General features: G+C 38.7%; 1 protein-coding gene across 1 annotated transcript; it reads right to left on the reverse strand.

Annotated features, from left to right (window-relative positions):
- Positions 1–1,082: 1,082 nt before the first annotated feature.
- Positions 1,083–13,826, reverse strand: LOC109430323 (small glutamine-rich tetratricopeptide repeat-containing protein beta). The gene is made up of 3 exons (XM_029867065.2): positions 13,305–13,826; positions 1,754–2,188; positions 1,083–1,582 (listed from the first exon to the last, which is right to left on the reverse strand). The coding sequence occupies exons 1-3, from the start codon at positions 13,634–13,636 to the stop codon at positions 1,360–1,362; spliced, it is 990 nt and encodes a 329-aa protein (XP_029722925.2). The 5' UTR covers positions 13,637–13,826; the 3' UTR covers positions 1,083–1,359.
- Between the last annotated feature and the right edge of the window lie 4,404 nt (positions 13,827–18,230).

Raw genomic sequence — 18,230 nt, forward strand, 5'->3', positions numbered from 1 at the left:
TAGAAATTCTTCTAGTTATTCCTTCAGAAAGTCCCCTAATTTTTTCTCCAGGTATTCCTCCAAGAGTTCTTCTAGGTATTCCTCCAAGAATTCCTCCACGGATGTCTCTAGAAAAAAAAAATCTCCTGGAACTCTTCCAGGAATTCCTCGAGAATTTCCTCCATGGATTTCTCCAGGAATATCTTCAGGAATTCCTCCAGGGATTCATCAATGAATTTCTTCAGATATTCCTCAAAAATCTCTCCAGGAATTCTTTCAGAAATTCCTCGAGGAGTTCCTTCAATCTTTCCTCCAGGAAGCCGCAATTATTTTTCCAGAAATTTCTCAAAGAATTCGTCCACGAATTTTTCCAGAAATTCTTGTAGGAGTTTCTGCATTTTTTTCAATTCAAGAGGGATTCTTCTAGGGATTTCTCCTGAAATTCCTCCATGGACTTATCCTGGGGATCCTCCACAGATTGCTCCAGTTATGAATTCTGGGTTGCGAAACGGTGAGCCGATAAGGAGAACGTTCTTTAAAAGATTCTTCTCACGGTGTGTCTGGTAGAAGAAATTTATTACAAAAAAATAGGCATCGCTAATTTTTACGTTACGTGAAAGTTGACGCTTCTAGCTTTCATTCAAGCCCAACATCGAAATATTCCATCGGGGGAACTTTTTCATACAAAAATTGGGTATGTTTGTTAAGTAGAAATAGGGATTAATTTGGAACCGTTCATTTTGTATGGGGAAAAACAGTATTCTGAAAAAGTTGTTCGAGATCCCTCGGTGGATTTTTTTGAGGGACCGTGCAAATGAAAGCTGAAAGCCTCTATTTTTGAGTTGCGAAAAATTTGACGATGCCTATTTTTTTGTTATAAACCTTTCCCATACACACGCCGTGTTCTCGATTCCCTGGAGATAGTGTATCATTGTATTTGCCTCACAAAATACAAATTCATGCAATGGCAGGCAAAGAGAGCCCTTCAATTAATAACTGTGAAAGTGCTCAAAGAGCACTAAATTGAAGCGAGGCAGGCAAGTCCCAGTGGCAACGTAGAGCCACAAAAAAAAGAAGAAAAAAAAAGAAATACAATAAAACGGTGTGGATTAAATTTATTTTATTAATATTTTCAAATTGAAACAAGGTATAGTCGCACCGATGAATTAAACGTATTCTGGGGAAACACAAAAATGATTCGATGTGCAATCGAGTGTCGTAAGTTATTGTTCCTACAGTTTCAAAATAATCGTTAGATTGGCTCCTACAAACGCACACACTTAGAAGATGCAGTGACTAATTGCAATAAATCATTTCAATTGGAAGGGTTTCGTCCGTTAGACTCACAACTGTTTCTACCAATGCATGCATCGAAACAGCTTAAGAATCGGCCGGAGGTGGCTGCTGTGGGTTGTCGTTGTTTCCATCACCACCGTTCTGATTGGCACCGGGAGTACTACCGGGTGGCACCACACCGGATTGTTCCATCTGGCGGATCACGTTGGCAAAGACGTCCGGATTTTGATTGCTCATTTGCATTGCCAGTTGCCGTCCGGTCTCCAGCAGGGCGTCCACGTTGTTCATGCCGCTGAGCTGACCGAGCCTGAAAGCGATAATACAAAATTTGTAAGATAACTGAAAGGCGATTACAGAATATTTCAACAAAAATGTATTTTGCCCTTTTGATATAGGTATGGTATTAAATTTTCAGATTTAAACAAATAATGGATCTACTGAAAATAATGTGCTCTAAATCAACCCGCCAAAAACTTACATGTTCTGGATCGACGGATCGCTCATCATTCTGGTGGCCATATTGACTAGCGCCGGGTTGTTCAGAGCAGCAGCAAAGTCGATCCCACCAAGTCCTCCGGCTCCCAGATTTGGCAAACCTGCGGCGCCAGCTGCACCTCCCGCCGGTGCCGATCGAAGTTCTTCCAGTCGCTGCTGAGTAACGCTCATGTTGTTTTTGTAGTCCTGGTTGTCCGGTTCGATCCGGAGCGCATTCTGGTACGCATCCAAAGCCAGTTCGTGTTTATTCATCTTCGAATAAGCCAACCCCAAACGACCGTAAGCTTTGCTGTAGTTTGGATCGTAACGCAGCGACATGCGGCAATCGTCAGCAGCGCTCTGGTAGTCCCCTAGGCGGCTGTATGCAGCGGCACGGTTGCAGTAAAACACAGGATTGGTTGCATCTAGGTTAATGGCTCTGAAAGAATAAGAATGACGCGATATGTTTAAGGGGGTCTGTGTCATTTGGCATAAAGTCATTTGGCATAAGGCCGTTTGGCATAAGGTCACTTGGCATAACGACATTTGGCATAACGGTCATTTGGCATAATGGACACTTGGCATAATAAAGAAGGGTGCTTATGCCAAATGTCCATTATGCCAAATGACCGTTATGCCAAATGTCTTTATGCCAAGTGACCTTATGCCAAACGACCTTATGCCAAATGACTTTATGCCAAATGTCCCGCTCCCGTTTAAGGTGTTGTTTGACAAAATTTAGAAGTAATTAGGATTTAAGTAAATTAGAATTTTCAAAATCATCAGATGAAAAGTAGAAGAATTCATCTTAAAAACATACATTTATTTGCTCAATGTTACAATTAGGATAAAAAAAACATAATCAACACACTTGATCTGCCTATCGTACAACTGCTGCATTAATTATTCTGCAACATATAGGAAACCGCGACATTTCCGACCGACTGGATGCAAGACGTGTTCGTGTTAGTAATCCTTAAGGGAGTTTCTGGAGGGATTCCAGAAGAAATCCCTGGAGGAATTCATGAAGGAATCTCTGGAAGATTTCCTGAAGAAATTCTACGAGGGTTTCCTTAAGGAATCCTGGAGGAATTTTCGAAACAATTACTGGAGAAATTACTGAAGGAATTCCTAGAAGAACTCTTGAAGAAATCCCTGGAGGAATTCCTTAAGATTTCCCTTGAAGAATGCCTGGAGGAGTTCCTGAAAAAAAAACCTGGAAGAATTCCTGGAAGAATCCCAGGTGGAATCATTGAAGAAATCCCTGAAGGAATTTTGAAAATAATTCCTGAGGAATCCCTGGAGGAATTCCTGAAGGAACTCCTGAAGGAATCCATGGAACAAATCCTGAAGGTATCCCTGGAGCAAATCATGGAGAAATCGCTCAGGGGATTCCTGAAAGAATCCCTGGAGGAATTCTTGAAGGAATCCCTGGAGGAATTCCTGAAGGAATCCCTGAAGGAATTATTGACGGAATTCCTGGAGGAATTTAGTAAACAACTATGGAGGAATTCTTGAAGAAACCTCTGGAGGAACTCCTGAAGATTTCCCTCGAGGTATGCATAAAAAAATCACTGGAGGAGTTCCAGAAAAAAAAAACCCTGGAGGAATTCCTAGAACAATCCCAGACGGAATTATTGAAGAAATCCCTGGAGAAATTCTTAGAGGAATTCCTGAAGGAATCCCTGAATGAACCCCTGGAGCAATTCCTGAAGATATCGCTGAAGGAATTCCTGAAGGAATCCCTGGAGGAGTTCCTGATGGAATCGCTGATGGAATTACTGAAGGAATTCCTGCATGAATTTAGTAAACAATTCCTGGAGGAGTTTCTGAAGGAATCCCTGGAGGAACTCCCAAGGATTTTCTTCATTGAATGCCTAGAGGAATCCCTGGAGGAGTTCCTGAAAAAAAAAACCCTGGAGGAATTCCTGAAAAAATCCTGAAGGAATCCCTGGAGCAAATTCTGAAGACATCGCTGAGGGAATTCTTAAAGGAATCCCTGGAGGAATTCCTGATTGAATCCCTGGAGGAATTCCTGATTGAATCCCTGAAGGAATTCCTGGAGGAATTTAGGAAACAATTCCTGGAGGAGTTTCTGAGAAATCCCTGGAGGAACTTCCGAGGAATGCCTAAAGGAATCCCTGGAGGAGTTCCTAAAAAAACCCTGGAGGAATTCCTGAAAGAATCCCAGGCGGAATTATTGAAGAAAAATCCCTGGAGGAATTCCTGAAGGAATTTCTGGAAGTATTCCTGAAGGAATTCCTGAAGGGATCCCTGGAGGAATTTAGTAAACAATTCCTGGGAGAATTTTTGAAGCCAGAGTTTGGAATTCTATCGCGAGTCACTGAGTGGTCTATACTCAGCTTGAGCTACACTCGACGAGTATAACACATCGTGAAGCGACGTGCTCGGAAACGCTTCCCGAAATCCGTTATTCGCTCTTGCCCGGTTCAATGAAGCGAGAAGGTGCCCGGCGACGCTAATAAAAGTGATGCATTCGGCAAGAATACTTTATTGTTATAACTCTTATAATTATTATTTGCGATAGTTACTTGATGAAAATGGTTGTAAAAGTACATTCAGAAAGTGAACACAAAATCTAGAAAAGCTTGAAGTGTTGGTTTGGTGTGAGTAAAGTGTGCCATAAAGGGTCTAGTAAGTAGCGGTGATGTGTTCACCCAACATGGTTGCCAACAATGTTTCTTTTTTTAGTAACGGTATGACTTGCGCAGAGTTTTAGCTCATTGCCAAGTGGTCCGTTTGTTGCGTCGGGTTAAGCCCATGGCCAACAGGGGTATTGCGCCGAGTACTTATAAGTATAAGCTATATATAGCTCATGGCCAGTTCAAATAAAAAGAAATCGAGCTTTTGTAACTGAGTCGGGTAAGGCCCAAGGCCAACAGAGATGTATGCATTGAGTCGAGTACAAATTATGGCCAATTCAATACTAAAAAACGAGTAAAGTATGGCCCATAGCCTAGCGTGTTCAAAGTTGAGTCGGGTAAAAGCCCAAGCCCAATGAATGTGTGTGTGTATTGAGTCGATTATAGCTCAAGGCCAATACAGTAAATATTAAAAAGCTTAAGTAAAGCCCATTGCCACGCGTTTTCAGAGTTGAGTAAGGATAAGCCCATCGTCAGTGTTATATTCGAATTTGAGCTACTGTCTAATGACAGTGAGCAATACCAACCTTAACAATAAGAAGTGCCAAAATGTGAATAGCATAAAAGAGGAATAAACTGAGGACCCGTCCTCTTTCGTGTTTGGAACGTCAACGCAGAAACATCTATTCTTATTCTATCAACCTCGTCACATACCCCCGGAGTTATATAGTGAGACTTCATCGTCAGACATAATAGTGGCTGCGAGGAGAAATCCACGTGAAAAGATCGTTTGTGCTTCATTGTGCGAAACAAGTGAATTTAATAGACTAAACCCGATAGTGGACGCAACAAAAGGTTACAGTCGGTAGCGTCAGGGGTGAAGTGATATTTTTTTTTTATCGCGTGCAATATTCTTTAAAGATATTCAACAGTTTAAGTGAGGTGAGCCTACGGTGGACCAAGTAGGTACCGTACAAAGTTTTCGCTAAGGCTAGAGCGAGTTTGTCTCGACGAAAGGGTGTACGTACTGTACGAGTGGATTTGGTTGTGTCTTTCTGGACTTCATCTGGTAGCGTCATCCGAAGGAATTGATCAAAAAGTATCGGTCCGGTGGTGCCATACAGGGTAGCTAGCTGGTGTAGCGCATACTACGTGTCGCAAGGTGACCCCAAAGTAATTGAATAATGGCTCAATCCAACATGGCGTTTACCATCGAGCCATACCGCCGGGCGGAAAGTTTTCGGACTGGGTTGAACGTTTGACCTATTTTTTCTCAATGAACAAGGTCGAAAAAGAAAATTACAAGGCGTATTTCATTACGATGAGTGGACCAACCGTTTTTACGGAATTGAAACTATTGTTTCCAAACACCGAGCTTACTCAGGTCTCTTATGATGAGATGATCAGGAAATTAAAATCCAGGTTGGACAAAAAAGAGACCGATTTCATTCAGCGTGTTAAATTCAACAATAGAGTTCAATTGCCCAACGAGTCAGTAGAGGACTTCATTCTTGCGGACAAGCTACTTGCGGAGTTTTGCGGTTTCGAGAATTTTAAAAACTCCGCCATTAGAGATCGCATTGTAGCAGGGGTACGGGACAAAAGTTTGCAACAACAGCTTTTAAATGAAGATAACCCCACTTTGGAAACAGTTGAGAAAGTAGTTGCAACCTGGGAGATAGCAACCAATAATGCCGTGTCCTTGAATACCGATACCGAGATAAGCCAAGTGGGAGCTCTTCATACTCCAGGTCATCAGGGCCGTAGAACGAGTTACGATAAATTAGCTTTGACTTATCAAGCTGCAAGAAACTTGAACAGAGGCTCGGTTAAAGATACAGGGGATAGACAAAATGATCGGGACAGGCAAAATTTTCCCTACTCAAAAAATATTCAAATAGCTGTAACTTTTCGAAAAGTGCATCAAATGTTCTCAAATTTTTACTGTAAGTGGATCAACTAGTTGTGTATTAGTGGACAAAATTTGGAAAAGATCGGGCTATTCTGCACGAAGTTATAAAGATTCTGGAAAAAGGTATATTTATCCGATGGCCAACTTTGAGCTGTTATATCTCCGGATTCAATGAACCGAATGCAATGAAAATTTGACCATTTACGACTTATATAATGAGCTCTGAATAACAATTGACTCAACTTGTAATTATTAACAAGAGAAAAAGTTATAGCAATTTCATTTATTTTATAATTTTTAAGTGAATTGGTCTATTGTTAAAATGCATCCCATTACTTTTTCAATAAATTTCCGGCTATGTTGTTACTTTCTTTAATAACATATTTATATTCAAGACAATTAAAGAGAATATAAATGAACAATTATTAGCATCTTGAATTTTGAAACGATGTTGAAATTTAAGAAAATTTAGTGTTTTATTAGAAAAATAATCTAATCGTTATAATTTTCTTCCGTGTTAAGAATTCAAAGTTAAGTCAAAAGTTTTTCAAAGCTCATTATATAAGTCGTAAATGGTCAAATTTTCATTGTAGTCGGTTCATTGAATCCGGAGATATAACAGCTCAAAGTTGGCTATCGAATAAATATACCTTTTTCCAGAATCTTTATAACTTCGTGCAAAATAGCCCGATCTTTTCCGAATTTTGTCCACTGACACACAACTAGTTGATCCACTTACAGTAAAAATTTGAGAACATTTGATGCACTTTTCGAAAAATTACAGCTATTTGAATATTTTTTGAGGAGGGAAAAATTTGCCTGTCTTGATCATTTTGTCTATCCCCTGTAGGTTAGTGTTCAGATCTACTCCGCGAGGAACCGGAAGGATCGATTCATCCAGCAGAGGAGGACTACTGAGGACGCCGCGGAATAATAAATCCAAGTACGCCAATATGATTTGCGATTTTTGTAATATGAGAGGGCACATCAAGCGCATATGTTATGCGTTGAAAAATTTGCTAAATCACCGTGTTCATTCTATTGATGAGGATGACCCCAAAGAAGGACCTAGTACAAGACCCAGTGTCGACGAAAACCTGAATGAGCTGATGGGAAGAATGACAACTCGCGACTCGGACGACGAAAGTGATGGATACAATTCAGATTCAAATTGGAAGCGTGGTAACTACCGCACATCGCGTACAACTGAGGATGATCAATAATGGCATTCAGTCGGCACGTCCCAACGTTGTGGTATCGTTCAACAGATCTGGCCAAATGGCAGAGGCGATTATTGAGCGTTGTACAATGGAAGGAGTGGATAACGGGTCTGATAATCGGACAACGGGAAATTCCATTGAGGAAGATCGAAGAAGACGAAAACGTAAGGCGGATCCATCGAACGAACCACCAAGGCGATCCAAGAGGACACGTCGGCCGAATTTAAGTGATGATTTTGTTTACTGAAGATTAGGAGTCATTTAGTATAAGAGTACTATCGGTTCCTTATGGAACTTTCTGAATTGTTGATCTAGAATTAGAAAGTCCTTGCTGACATATCAGCTATCGAACATTTGTAACTTTTCTTAATTTGTATTTTTGTGTATTCTTTCTTAAAAGGGCAAGAAGTTGTTATATTCGAATTTGAGCTACTGTCTAATGACAGTGAGCAATACCAACCTTAACAATTAGAAGTGCCAAAATGTGAATAGCATAAAAGAGGAATAAACCGAGGACCCGTCCTCTTTCGTGTTTGGAACGTCAACGCAGAAACATCTATTCTTATTCTACCAACCTCGTCACATACCCCCGGAGTTATATAGTGAGACTTCATCGTCAGACATAATAGTCAGCAAGTGAATTAAAGATCAATCGAATACAAAGAGAAAAAAAAGGATTCAAAGAAAATATATGAGACACATTCTACCGTGACGTTACAACGTTTTGACACATTCGTAGTCAGATTTTCCACTATAACTCATAAAAACGAGCATAAACCTAAAAATATTTTTTCATATTCGGATTCCTTGTAAAATTTCTGATATATTTGACCTATTGAACATTTAGTTTACATTAGAAAAACGTGTTCAAAATGCGTATTTGTAGCGTGACGTTACAACGCACTAGAATCTGACCCTCTCTAACGCGCTACCAACATCTTAAAAAATCTGCCCGGATTTTTATGATATTCTAAATTTTTTTCCACCATTGAAATTTATTGGTTTGTTCTTCAATTCAATGGAATAAAACATTTAAATTTCGGATTTGTTTTTGGATAATCGACTTTTACATTTCGTGACGTTACAACGCCCGTTCAGTTTCAAACAGGGTTCTGCTCGCGTTGCAACGTCACGAAAATGCACATCATGATAGAATCAGAATAATCAGCCAAATTTACCCGAATTTGTGAATATATTATTGCATTATCTTCACTGCTTCAAGGGGAACTTTATTCTATTGAAAATCCGTTTTGTGATAAATGGCTCGGAGGGCCATGTTATTGCTATCAGTAGTATGAATACTCCTTCATGAAGGTTAATGGCATCGGCACCCATTTTCGATTTAGTATCACCCATATTCTTCTAGTTTTGTTCCAAAGACTAGCGCGCTGAGATCCATTATTTTACACCGCCAGATATTTAAACTTTTCAGCATATAACTCATCACGCCGTCGAGATAAGACACATTCTACCGTGACGTTACAACGTTTCTACGCATTCGTAGTCAGATTTTTCACTATAATTCATAAAAACGACTGTAAAACTCAAACTATTTTGTCATATACAGATTTCTTGTAAAATTTCCGATATGTTTGACCTGTTTAACATAAAGTTTTCATTAGAAAAGCTTGTTTAAAATGCGTATTTGTAGCGTGACGTTACAACGCGCTAGAATTCGACCCCCTCTACCGCGAATTAAACATCCTGAAAAATTTGCTCGGATTTTTATTTTAAACTGAAAATTTCTCCCAACATTGAAATTTATTGGTTTGTTCTTCAATGCAGTTAAGTAAAACATATACCTTTCGGATTCGTTTTTGGATAATCGACTTTTACATTTCGTGACGTTACAGCGCCCGTTCAGTTTCAAACAGGGTTCTGCTCGCGTTGTAACGTCACGAAAATGCACATCATTTTAGAATCAGAATAATCAGCCAAAATTGCCCGAATTTGTGAATATATTATTGCATTATTTTCACTACTCCAAGAGCAACTTTATTCTATTAAAAATCCGCTCTGTGATAAATGGCTCGGAGGGCCATGTTATTGCTATCAGCAGTATGAAAACTCCTTCATGAAGGTTAATGGTACCCATCTCCGGCCTAGTACAACAATCTTAGGAATAAGTGAATCAAATCAAATTAAATTTTGAAAGTTAAGAATTATATATTGATCTTTGATTACTATTTGATTTGAATACAATATGTCCAAAATTAAAAAAGTTCCAGCATGTAGAATACTTTTCAAGAAATTCTAATCCCTTTCCTGCTTTGCATAATGAAAACTAACGTCTTCTAGTGGCAAAATCTCGCATCTATTGGTAAATCAACAGCAAGTCCTTTACTTACCAAGCAATTTTGCCGAAGAAATCGTATTTCTATGTAATAGGGATCCTGAGATGTATGAAATTTAAAATTTGTAAGTTCTCTAGCGCCGCCTGTTGGTGGAACTTTAAATCCAACTATCCATCAACTGTAAGTCTTTGACCAACTTAATAACTTTGTAATTTCGTCAGTGTTTCGTCTGTTGGCTACTGATATCACAGAAATTTTCGGTTACACCGTAGATTTCAGCCAAACACCCTCTCCCCCGTCCTTAAAAAGTCTACGTAGTTTATGAACGGGCAATGGTACACAATTTATAAACGATATCTTGAAAAAGAGCTCATACACAACGACAACGAAACTGTTTTGAATATAGAACTACGTTTGTTCAATTCAGAAGCCGTCCAACCCAGAAAGATTTGGTCTTTTCCACAGAACTTTTTTTTCGTGACGTTACAACGCAAACTTCAACCAGGTGAAACTCAGGCTTCCGTGAACCGATTTTCTTTCTTATAGTCTCATTTGAAAGATCTTTTCGAGTTCAAAGAGCATACAAAATTGCATATTTGTAACGTTTTCCGTATTTGAATAAAATTAAAAAATGTTGATTTTTCGTGACGTTACAACGCAATAAAAACCCATACTATGATCAGCCATATTTCAAAGTTGTAAAGTCTTCCGATTAAAAATCTTTTTTTGCTAAAAAATCTACATACATTTATCTACAAATGATGGAATACTTTTGAAAAATCAGTGTGTTGGTGTTTAAAATACGATAGTTTGGATGAAAAGTGTGCCTAAAAGACTTAAACTCACGATTTTAATGTTAATCTTAATCGTCGTTCAATTTATATTTATTGCCATACTAATATTATGTCGAATACATTTTTGGATGACAAAAGTAATGTAGAATGTGATAAAAATGTCAAATATGTCATTACTCAACTTTGAAAAGTTGATATTGATGATACGGGGCCCGTAGAATGTGTCACGAAATCATCATTGCTTCAAATATTTTGTAATCATATTGATGCTCTTGATTCAGATATATAGTGCAAACTTTTGCCCCACTGTCGAGGCTTTAACAATGTTCCTTCCATCAAGAAGCACTGGAAGATTTTTGTTTATTCGAGTGCACCTCTCGAACTATTACGGAATGATGATTCTCCAACATCAGGAGGTTATGTAATTATTCTTCTTTCAGTCATTAGAAATTGTTTATCCAAAAGGTCCAATAATTACATCAAACAGCTAGAAACACATTTTTTGGCATAAATCTGCTACTGCATAACGAAATCGTTCCAATTTTTATTGACGAATCTTGCCTGATAATGTGTCGAACCAATACAAGTTTGCCTGGGTTCTTAACCCGTACGTAGAGAAAGACCCACTGCGAACTTTTGCCCCGCATTCTCTACACTTAGCGATGCCTGCTCATCGCTGCAGCTTGTCTATATTAAAGTATCTTCTTTGTATTCTTTCGTGAACCATGAGGCTCGACGAGAGAACATAGACACGCTTAGTAATTGAAACAGAAGCAACAGAAGGGAAGAAAAACTGATGAGTGGTTCACTCATCACTTCGGCTGCCAAACACTGTCTGAAGAAATCGCTGAGGGAATTCCTGAAGGATCCTGGAGTAATCCCTGAAGGAATTCCTGATGGAATTCCCGTAGAAATTCCTGGAGGAATTTCTGAAGGAATCCCTGAAGAAAATCCTGAAGAAATCCCTGAAGCAATAGGACAGATCGGTGAAGTACTAGATTTGTAGTAATGAGCTGAATTTTTGTATGGTGAGAAGGTCAATTCTCCGTTTATGCAATGAAATGGTGCAAAAAGCGTGGGTATTATGATTCCTTGCCTAAATTGATGCTGTTTTAGCAAAACTTTGGGCAACATTGTTGTTGTTTTCTCCATTTCTTGCAACATAAACAACATAGTTATCCAAAGTTTTGCTCAAACAGCATCAAATTAAGCAAAGAATCATAATACCCACGCTTTTTGCACCATTTCATGGCAGAAACGTAGAACTGACCTTCTCTCCATACTAAAATTCAGCTCATTACTACAAATCTAGTACTACACCGAACGTGCCCCATTCCTGAAGAAATTGCTGAGGGAATTCCTGAAGGAATCCCTGCTGGAGCAAATCCTGAAAAAATCCCTGGAGGAATTTCTGAAGGAATGCCCGAAGAAAATCCTGGATGAATTTCTTAAACAATTCCTGGAGGATGTCCTGGAAGAATTCTAAGAGGCCATCATGAAGCAATTCTCAAAGAATCCAGGGAGCATGCCTCCAATGATTTCTGAACGAAATGTCAGGATAAAATTCTAAAGGATTATTTGAGGAAAATTTTGAAGGATTTTATAGATCAATTTATGAAATAATCTCTGGTAGAGTATATGAAATATTTCCTTAAAGGAGATGAAACTCCTTTTAGGAATCCTTCGAGAAATTTCCAAAGGAATATCTAGTGAAATCATTAGAGGTATTCCTGAAGCAATTCCAGGAAAAAAAATCTGAAGGAATTCAGCGAGCACTTTCTAAAAGCATGTCAGCGGGTATTTTCTAGACGAATCATTGAATAAAATCCTAAAGAATTCTTTGTGGAAAAAAAATTAAAGAAATCACTGGACTTAATTTTGAAATAAAAAGAAACTAAAATAGGATGACGATGGGTATTATCGGCAAGTTGGTTCTTTTCGTCATGCGAGGTTTTTTGTCGACCAAATTTCCTGAAGCTTGGTCATTTAATTCAGCTTGGTTGGGAAGGATTTGAGGCCAACTTTTAGTTCAACAGCTTTCAAGAAACCCCTTATGACTAAGAAAATAAAACTGCCGAAAACCAATTTCCCCTAATTCCTGAAAGAAATTCCTGCAGAAATCCTTAGAAAAATATGCAGATGAAATCATAGGAGAAATGTTGTTGAGGACTCTCTGGAAGTATCTCAAGACTAAAAAAGTGCTGGGTCTTTAGGCCGGATGGTCATCAGAACCTATCAGGGCGAATTGTACTTCTGCGGAACTTTTTTAAGGCATCCGCAGGACAATCTAGCCAAAGTCCACGCTCCATACAAATTCCCAAATTTTTGTATGATCTAAAGTCCACAAGGGGGAGGGGGTTCAGAAATTGCCAAGATTTGGTCTACGTGGTTAAATTTTAAAGTAAACTGGTAAACCCCAAAAGGGTTTTGCCAGTTTTGATAGGTACCTACTAGAACCTAAGGTCTGTGTAATGTTAAATTTGAATCTTCCCAATCTTCAACAAAGTTTATCAACAAACTTTTATCCACAACTTTAGAACACTGTACAAAACTTAAAAATTCTACATCCCTGCATCGAACATTATCTGATACCTGAGCACAAAAAATCAGCACACAGGTAGGTGTATCTCCGTAACAAGTTACGAGTTACCACATAAGGAATAAAACTACAATCAGTGCCACTGCACTTGTGTAAACACAAATACCCATTTACCCCGACATTCTTTACTAACTTGCTGTACGTGTTGAGCGCTTCTTGGTACTTTTCCTCCTTCATGAGCCGGTTCCCTTCATTCTTCAGGTTCTCCGCTTCCTGTTTCCGTTCCGGCGAGACATTCGTGAACGTGCTCCGGTACACCTCGAACAGATCGATGTGGTTCAGAGGGTTCTCCTGGTCGCTTTTGTCCCCTTCCGCTTCCTGTCCGATTTCATAAACATTCTCCAAGCACTGAATGGCCACCTCCAGGCTCTCCCGGGAGTCTGAGCTGAAATTTGGCTGCTCCAGCTGCCCGTTCAGGAAGCGTATGAACGACCGCACAAAAAACTTCGCCTCGATGTCACTCATCCCTCAGGCAGACTTGACCCTTCGTTTGTCGGTCGCTGGCAGCAAGGTAATTCCTCCGGAATCGGGTAGGTCACGTCGGCACCGATTAGAATGTTGAGGACTAGGAAAAATACGGAAATTCTATCGAAATTTCCGCCGCGAACTGGATGGTGATCTGACACAATTTGATTGGCTGCTCGAAAGACGGTGACGGATGATTTATTTTGACGTGTGAATTTGACAGAACGGACAAGTGACATACACACTGAGAATGTTTTATCAAAATTGAGTTTATTCAAGCAAGAAATCATGGGTATTTTTTTCTCAACTCCTGAAACACAGCCAAATCTGAGTACTTGTGCAGAAATTTTATGGTGTTTTGATTCAAAATATGTTAAAAATACTCAAAACCGGTTTGTATTTGATTGGAGCCAAGCCACTGTAACTTTTCACTCAAATATTTAAGTTGCTGTTCAACAACTTCAATCTTGAGTGAAATTTTCTTAAAGTGAAGTTGTTGTGTACAACTTTTGTATGCAACATTTCATCTTGAAGTACACGAATAAAAAATTATTCACATTTTAGCAACAATAAACACTGATGATAAAAATCATAGAGATACCTCGAGAGATACAGCAGTGTATTTTTATTTACAACACGTTGAAATTTATGATATGAACCATTGTTCGATAGCGTAACAATAGACCTATGGTTTTCCACCATAGCATGTATTGTAAATGTCACTTTTACAATAGAAAATGGGGGTTGGTTGTTATCTTCACCATAAAAAAATCCAAATTTTCTGGAGCCCGGTCAACCATTTCACAAACTGCGTTAAAGATCGTTATCAAAATGTAAAGATTAATGTCGACTATTCTTTACTGATTATTACGTTATTTACATATATTCAAACAACTTCATCGATCGATAACCAAACTTGAAATATGTCCTTTATCGGTGATAAGATATAAATCTTTACACACTTAGAAAATAAAAACGAACTCGGTTCAATTTTTAACCGAATTGAATCGGTAATCAAAAAGGAACCGAAGAAAATGTTAATTTGGCAGTTTGTTATTGTACAAAACCGAAATTTCGGTTATGCCGAGTAAAAATAACAAAATTGTTTGTCACCCGAACTGAATAACTCGGTAAATCAGTGATGTTTACACGTTCGGTGCTTGAAAACCGAAAAAACTCGGTGAAACAAACCGAATTTCGCTTGAATGTATAAACGTCAAGACGCTGAACTTCACGCCGGATATTTTAACCGACAAACTCGGTTGTTTCCAGTCATCCAGTCGTCAGCCATTGTTTTTTTTTTCTGGCTAGTTGCTCGTGTGCTGAAGATGTAGATTTTAACGGGAAATATTAAAAATCTGAGATCCCACGGAATTAATAAACCAGGTAAATTGAAATACAACTGAAGTATTTATTCTCTCGATAATTGAAACAATTGTAATCATGTTTGCAGATATCCTGATCGTCTTCTATACCATGACCTATTCCTTGCAAAAAGTGTATCCATGATCCAGCCTGCCTGTCATTAGGCTTGCTGCAATTTAAATAAATAAGGAAACATTTGCGCAAAGAATAATAAACAAATGACTATCTAAATGTTGAGCGTATATTTATTTCATAAAAATCGATGATTTTTATTAAAACTAGGAGGGGAGGGTGCACTGCTAATAAGAACCGAGTTCGGTAGTTTTGACAGTAAGCGCAAAGGAACCGATGTGCGGTTGTCATTGGAAATTTGAGTAATAACAACCGAGTATGGTCGGTATATTTGACAGTTCGTGCAATCAAAACGCTTTAACGAGGGCTCGGTAGTACCTTCTTGAACCGAGCAGGAAACCGAGCGTTCAGCAGATAAAAACTCGGTTCAAAATCAACCGAGTTCGGTTATATTTTCTAAGTGTGTACCGAAACGTAACTTAATTTCGTTAAATTCGGTGTTGTCGCTGAAACTTTGTTTTTCTTCATGAACATTTATCGAACAATATTCAATTTTCGATATCAACGTAACTTTGCCTATTGATATCGAAGCACAAAGATTAGTCACGATACTCCTTTATCGGTATTTTCGGTACCGTTGGATGAAGCTGAGTAAAGGTGTTCTGATATCTCATATGACAGGACCAATGTTTTGGTTTTGCTTGAATTAGAAAAAAAAAATGAAACCGGGATTAGACCAATACGGTTTCTCCTTGGAATTCTCCGAGCGAAAAAAGGATGCCAAGGTTCGGATTAGGATGCAGCTCGCTGGATTGTTCCCCAAGACACCAACATAAGCAGAAATTCATGCAATGGGGCACGGTCGGTGTAGTACTAGATTTGTAGTAATGACACCGACGAAACTATGTTGTTTATGTTGCAAGAAATGGAGAAAACAACAACACTGTTGTTGTCAACTCTTAGGCTAGTTGCAAAACTTTGTCAAATTAGAGAATGTGTTCTGCAATAAGAATGCACGTGAGTCCTTGAATTACCAGAACATAACAGTCCTTGATAGGTTAGTACGCAATTAGATACCGTAAAACGGGGTATCATTGATCAGCGGGGTAAAATTGATCGGCTTGACCGACCTCATGAAATGTTCAAACAAGCATTTTATATTGAATCAGTTTTTGCTATCGAATAGTATATCGTAATCTGCTATCATTTAGCTATTTATGAAAACTGAATTGGTTTGGAGGATTTTAATCCTAAAATAACTCAAAAAGTACATAACTTGTATGAATTTGAACAACATATTCGAAATCAGTGAGCCCGAATTTAGTAAGTAAGGGTATTTTCAACACAAACGAACATTGATCACTGACATGATCAATGTTACCCCAAATTAACAAAACCAAAAATTAGATTAAAAAGCCTATTTAAACATGTTTTAAAGTTTCATAATACTTCTTCGAGTGGCTTAACGCATACTGAGAGGGCCAGTACTTGTTTTAAAAATATAAAATATAAAAAAATATAAACGTTTGCTTTTACATGAGAATTATTCAAGAAAGATCGAAAATTCTGATCAATGTTACCCCGGATTACGGTACGTAAAGCATGTTTGTTTTCCTAACATCAAGTGTAGTCTCGGATGGGCAAAGCCCGATTCTTTAACTATCAGTAAGGCAGGGTAAATGCAATTTTAGAAACTGTCATCAGTAACATGGACTTTGTACCATGAATACTTATTACCAAAACACATTACCCCAACTTGACAAACCGGATGTAACTAGGGTTCGGTTTGGTAGATCTTTAACCGTAACGCAACACAAAAAAGCGAGCTACCTACTTTACGGGCTCTGTTGAAGATCGAGCATATTTTAAACCCCCTCAACCATTTATCCATCAGCAGTTCAGCACGGGTCGCCTGACACCTTGGATTGGGGTTCCCTGTTTAGTGGACTTTTACCCCCGGAACAGGTGGTCCGTAGTGTTATTCTTAGCCAATTGAGACAACCGCTACCGACACTACACAGCTATCTAGGCTGACGGTTTGCTTCTAAACGAGCCCGTTCAGCCACCAGTGTGCGTGTTAGACAAACGTCAAACCGAAATCCATCATGGCGGACAGTGTCTCGCGCGGTTGTACCAACAGGTGGCAGTGTGCTCATGAAAAAGACACCGGAGAAAAGTATTTGATGAAGTTCTTCTATGAGTTACGTCTGTTTGTCTGTGGTCTGATGGTCTGGTGGTCTGTTGATACTCTGATGCTCTGATAATGCTCTGATGATGCTTTGATGCTGATGCTTTGATGCTGATCGCAAGTAAAACTTCTTCGCCGTTCGTTGCTTATGTGCGATTTGTAAATATGTGCCCAAAAGTAGGCAACTAGGGTTAGCTTAACCAATATATATATTATTCATTGGAATTCAAGCAATACCAGTCAAGAACCACTTGATTGAATTTCCGGTGCCATCCAACGCCTACCAGATGGAAATAAATCTTCGTTACCATGGGAGCATGCTTGCAGTACTTGCTATTATCAAACCGGAATTACAGGAATCTAGCATGGAATCTAGCGAACAAAAGATTTGGCATCTCAATGAGCGGAATACAATCCATCGGGCTTCCATCGCTGTTTCAATTTTCGTTCATTCGATTATTTATTTATTTCGCGAACCGAGGAAACTACTTCGCCACCAAATCAAAAGCAGATAAATTTTCCTGGTTGCTTCCGCATACATACAAAGGAACTTGGCTCACTCCTACCGGTTTGATTTATGCCGTTTCTTATTCCTTCTGCGTTCGCGGACAATCAACATTACTGGTGTCTGTCGGTTGGTACCGGGGATGGCGACAATATGTCGTACATTTATCAAACTGTAAGAAGGGAATTTCCAATCTAGCTTCAGATGTCCTAGGTGATATTTTCTCAAGTTGTTTTCATTAATTTATCTGTTGTGAAGTAAGTTTTATATGTAGGTACCTACTTATTTTAACTGTGCTACATTGCAGGTAATAATTGGTGAATTTACTGGAAAACTCCGTCACATGTTGCATTAATAACTATTTAATAAATCTTTATAGAAAATTAGCAACATAATTATTATAACTTATTAGAACTTAGAATCACAAGAAATAAAAACTAAAATGATATCCATTACCTTCCCTT

The sequence above is a fragment of the Aedes albopictus genome, chromosome 1, assembly GCF_035046485.1.
Source record: "Aedes albopictus strain Foshan chromosome 1, AalbF5, whole genome shotgun sequence".
In the NCBI taxonomy this organism is placed as follows: Eukaryota; Metazoa; Arthropoda; class Insecta; order Diptera; family Culicidae; genus Aedes; species Aedes albopictus.

Bases quoted from the DNA above. Each gene is read 5' to 3' on its own strand.
- LOC109430323 (XM_029867065.2), bottom strand. From the start codon at position 13,636: ATGAGTGACATCGAGGCGAAGTTTTTTGTGCGGTCGTTCATACGCTTC. The intron at 2,189-13,304 runs GTTAGTAAAGAA...TTATTCTTTCAG, and splicing joins GCGCTCAACACGTACAGCAA to AGCCATTAACCTAGATGCAA. The intron at 1,583-1,753 runs GTAAGTTTTTGG...TATCGCTTTCAG, and splicing joins GATCCGTCGATCCAGAACAT to GCTCGGTCAGCTCAGCGGCA.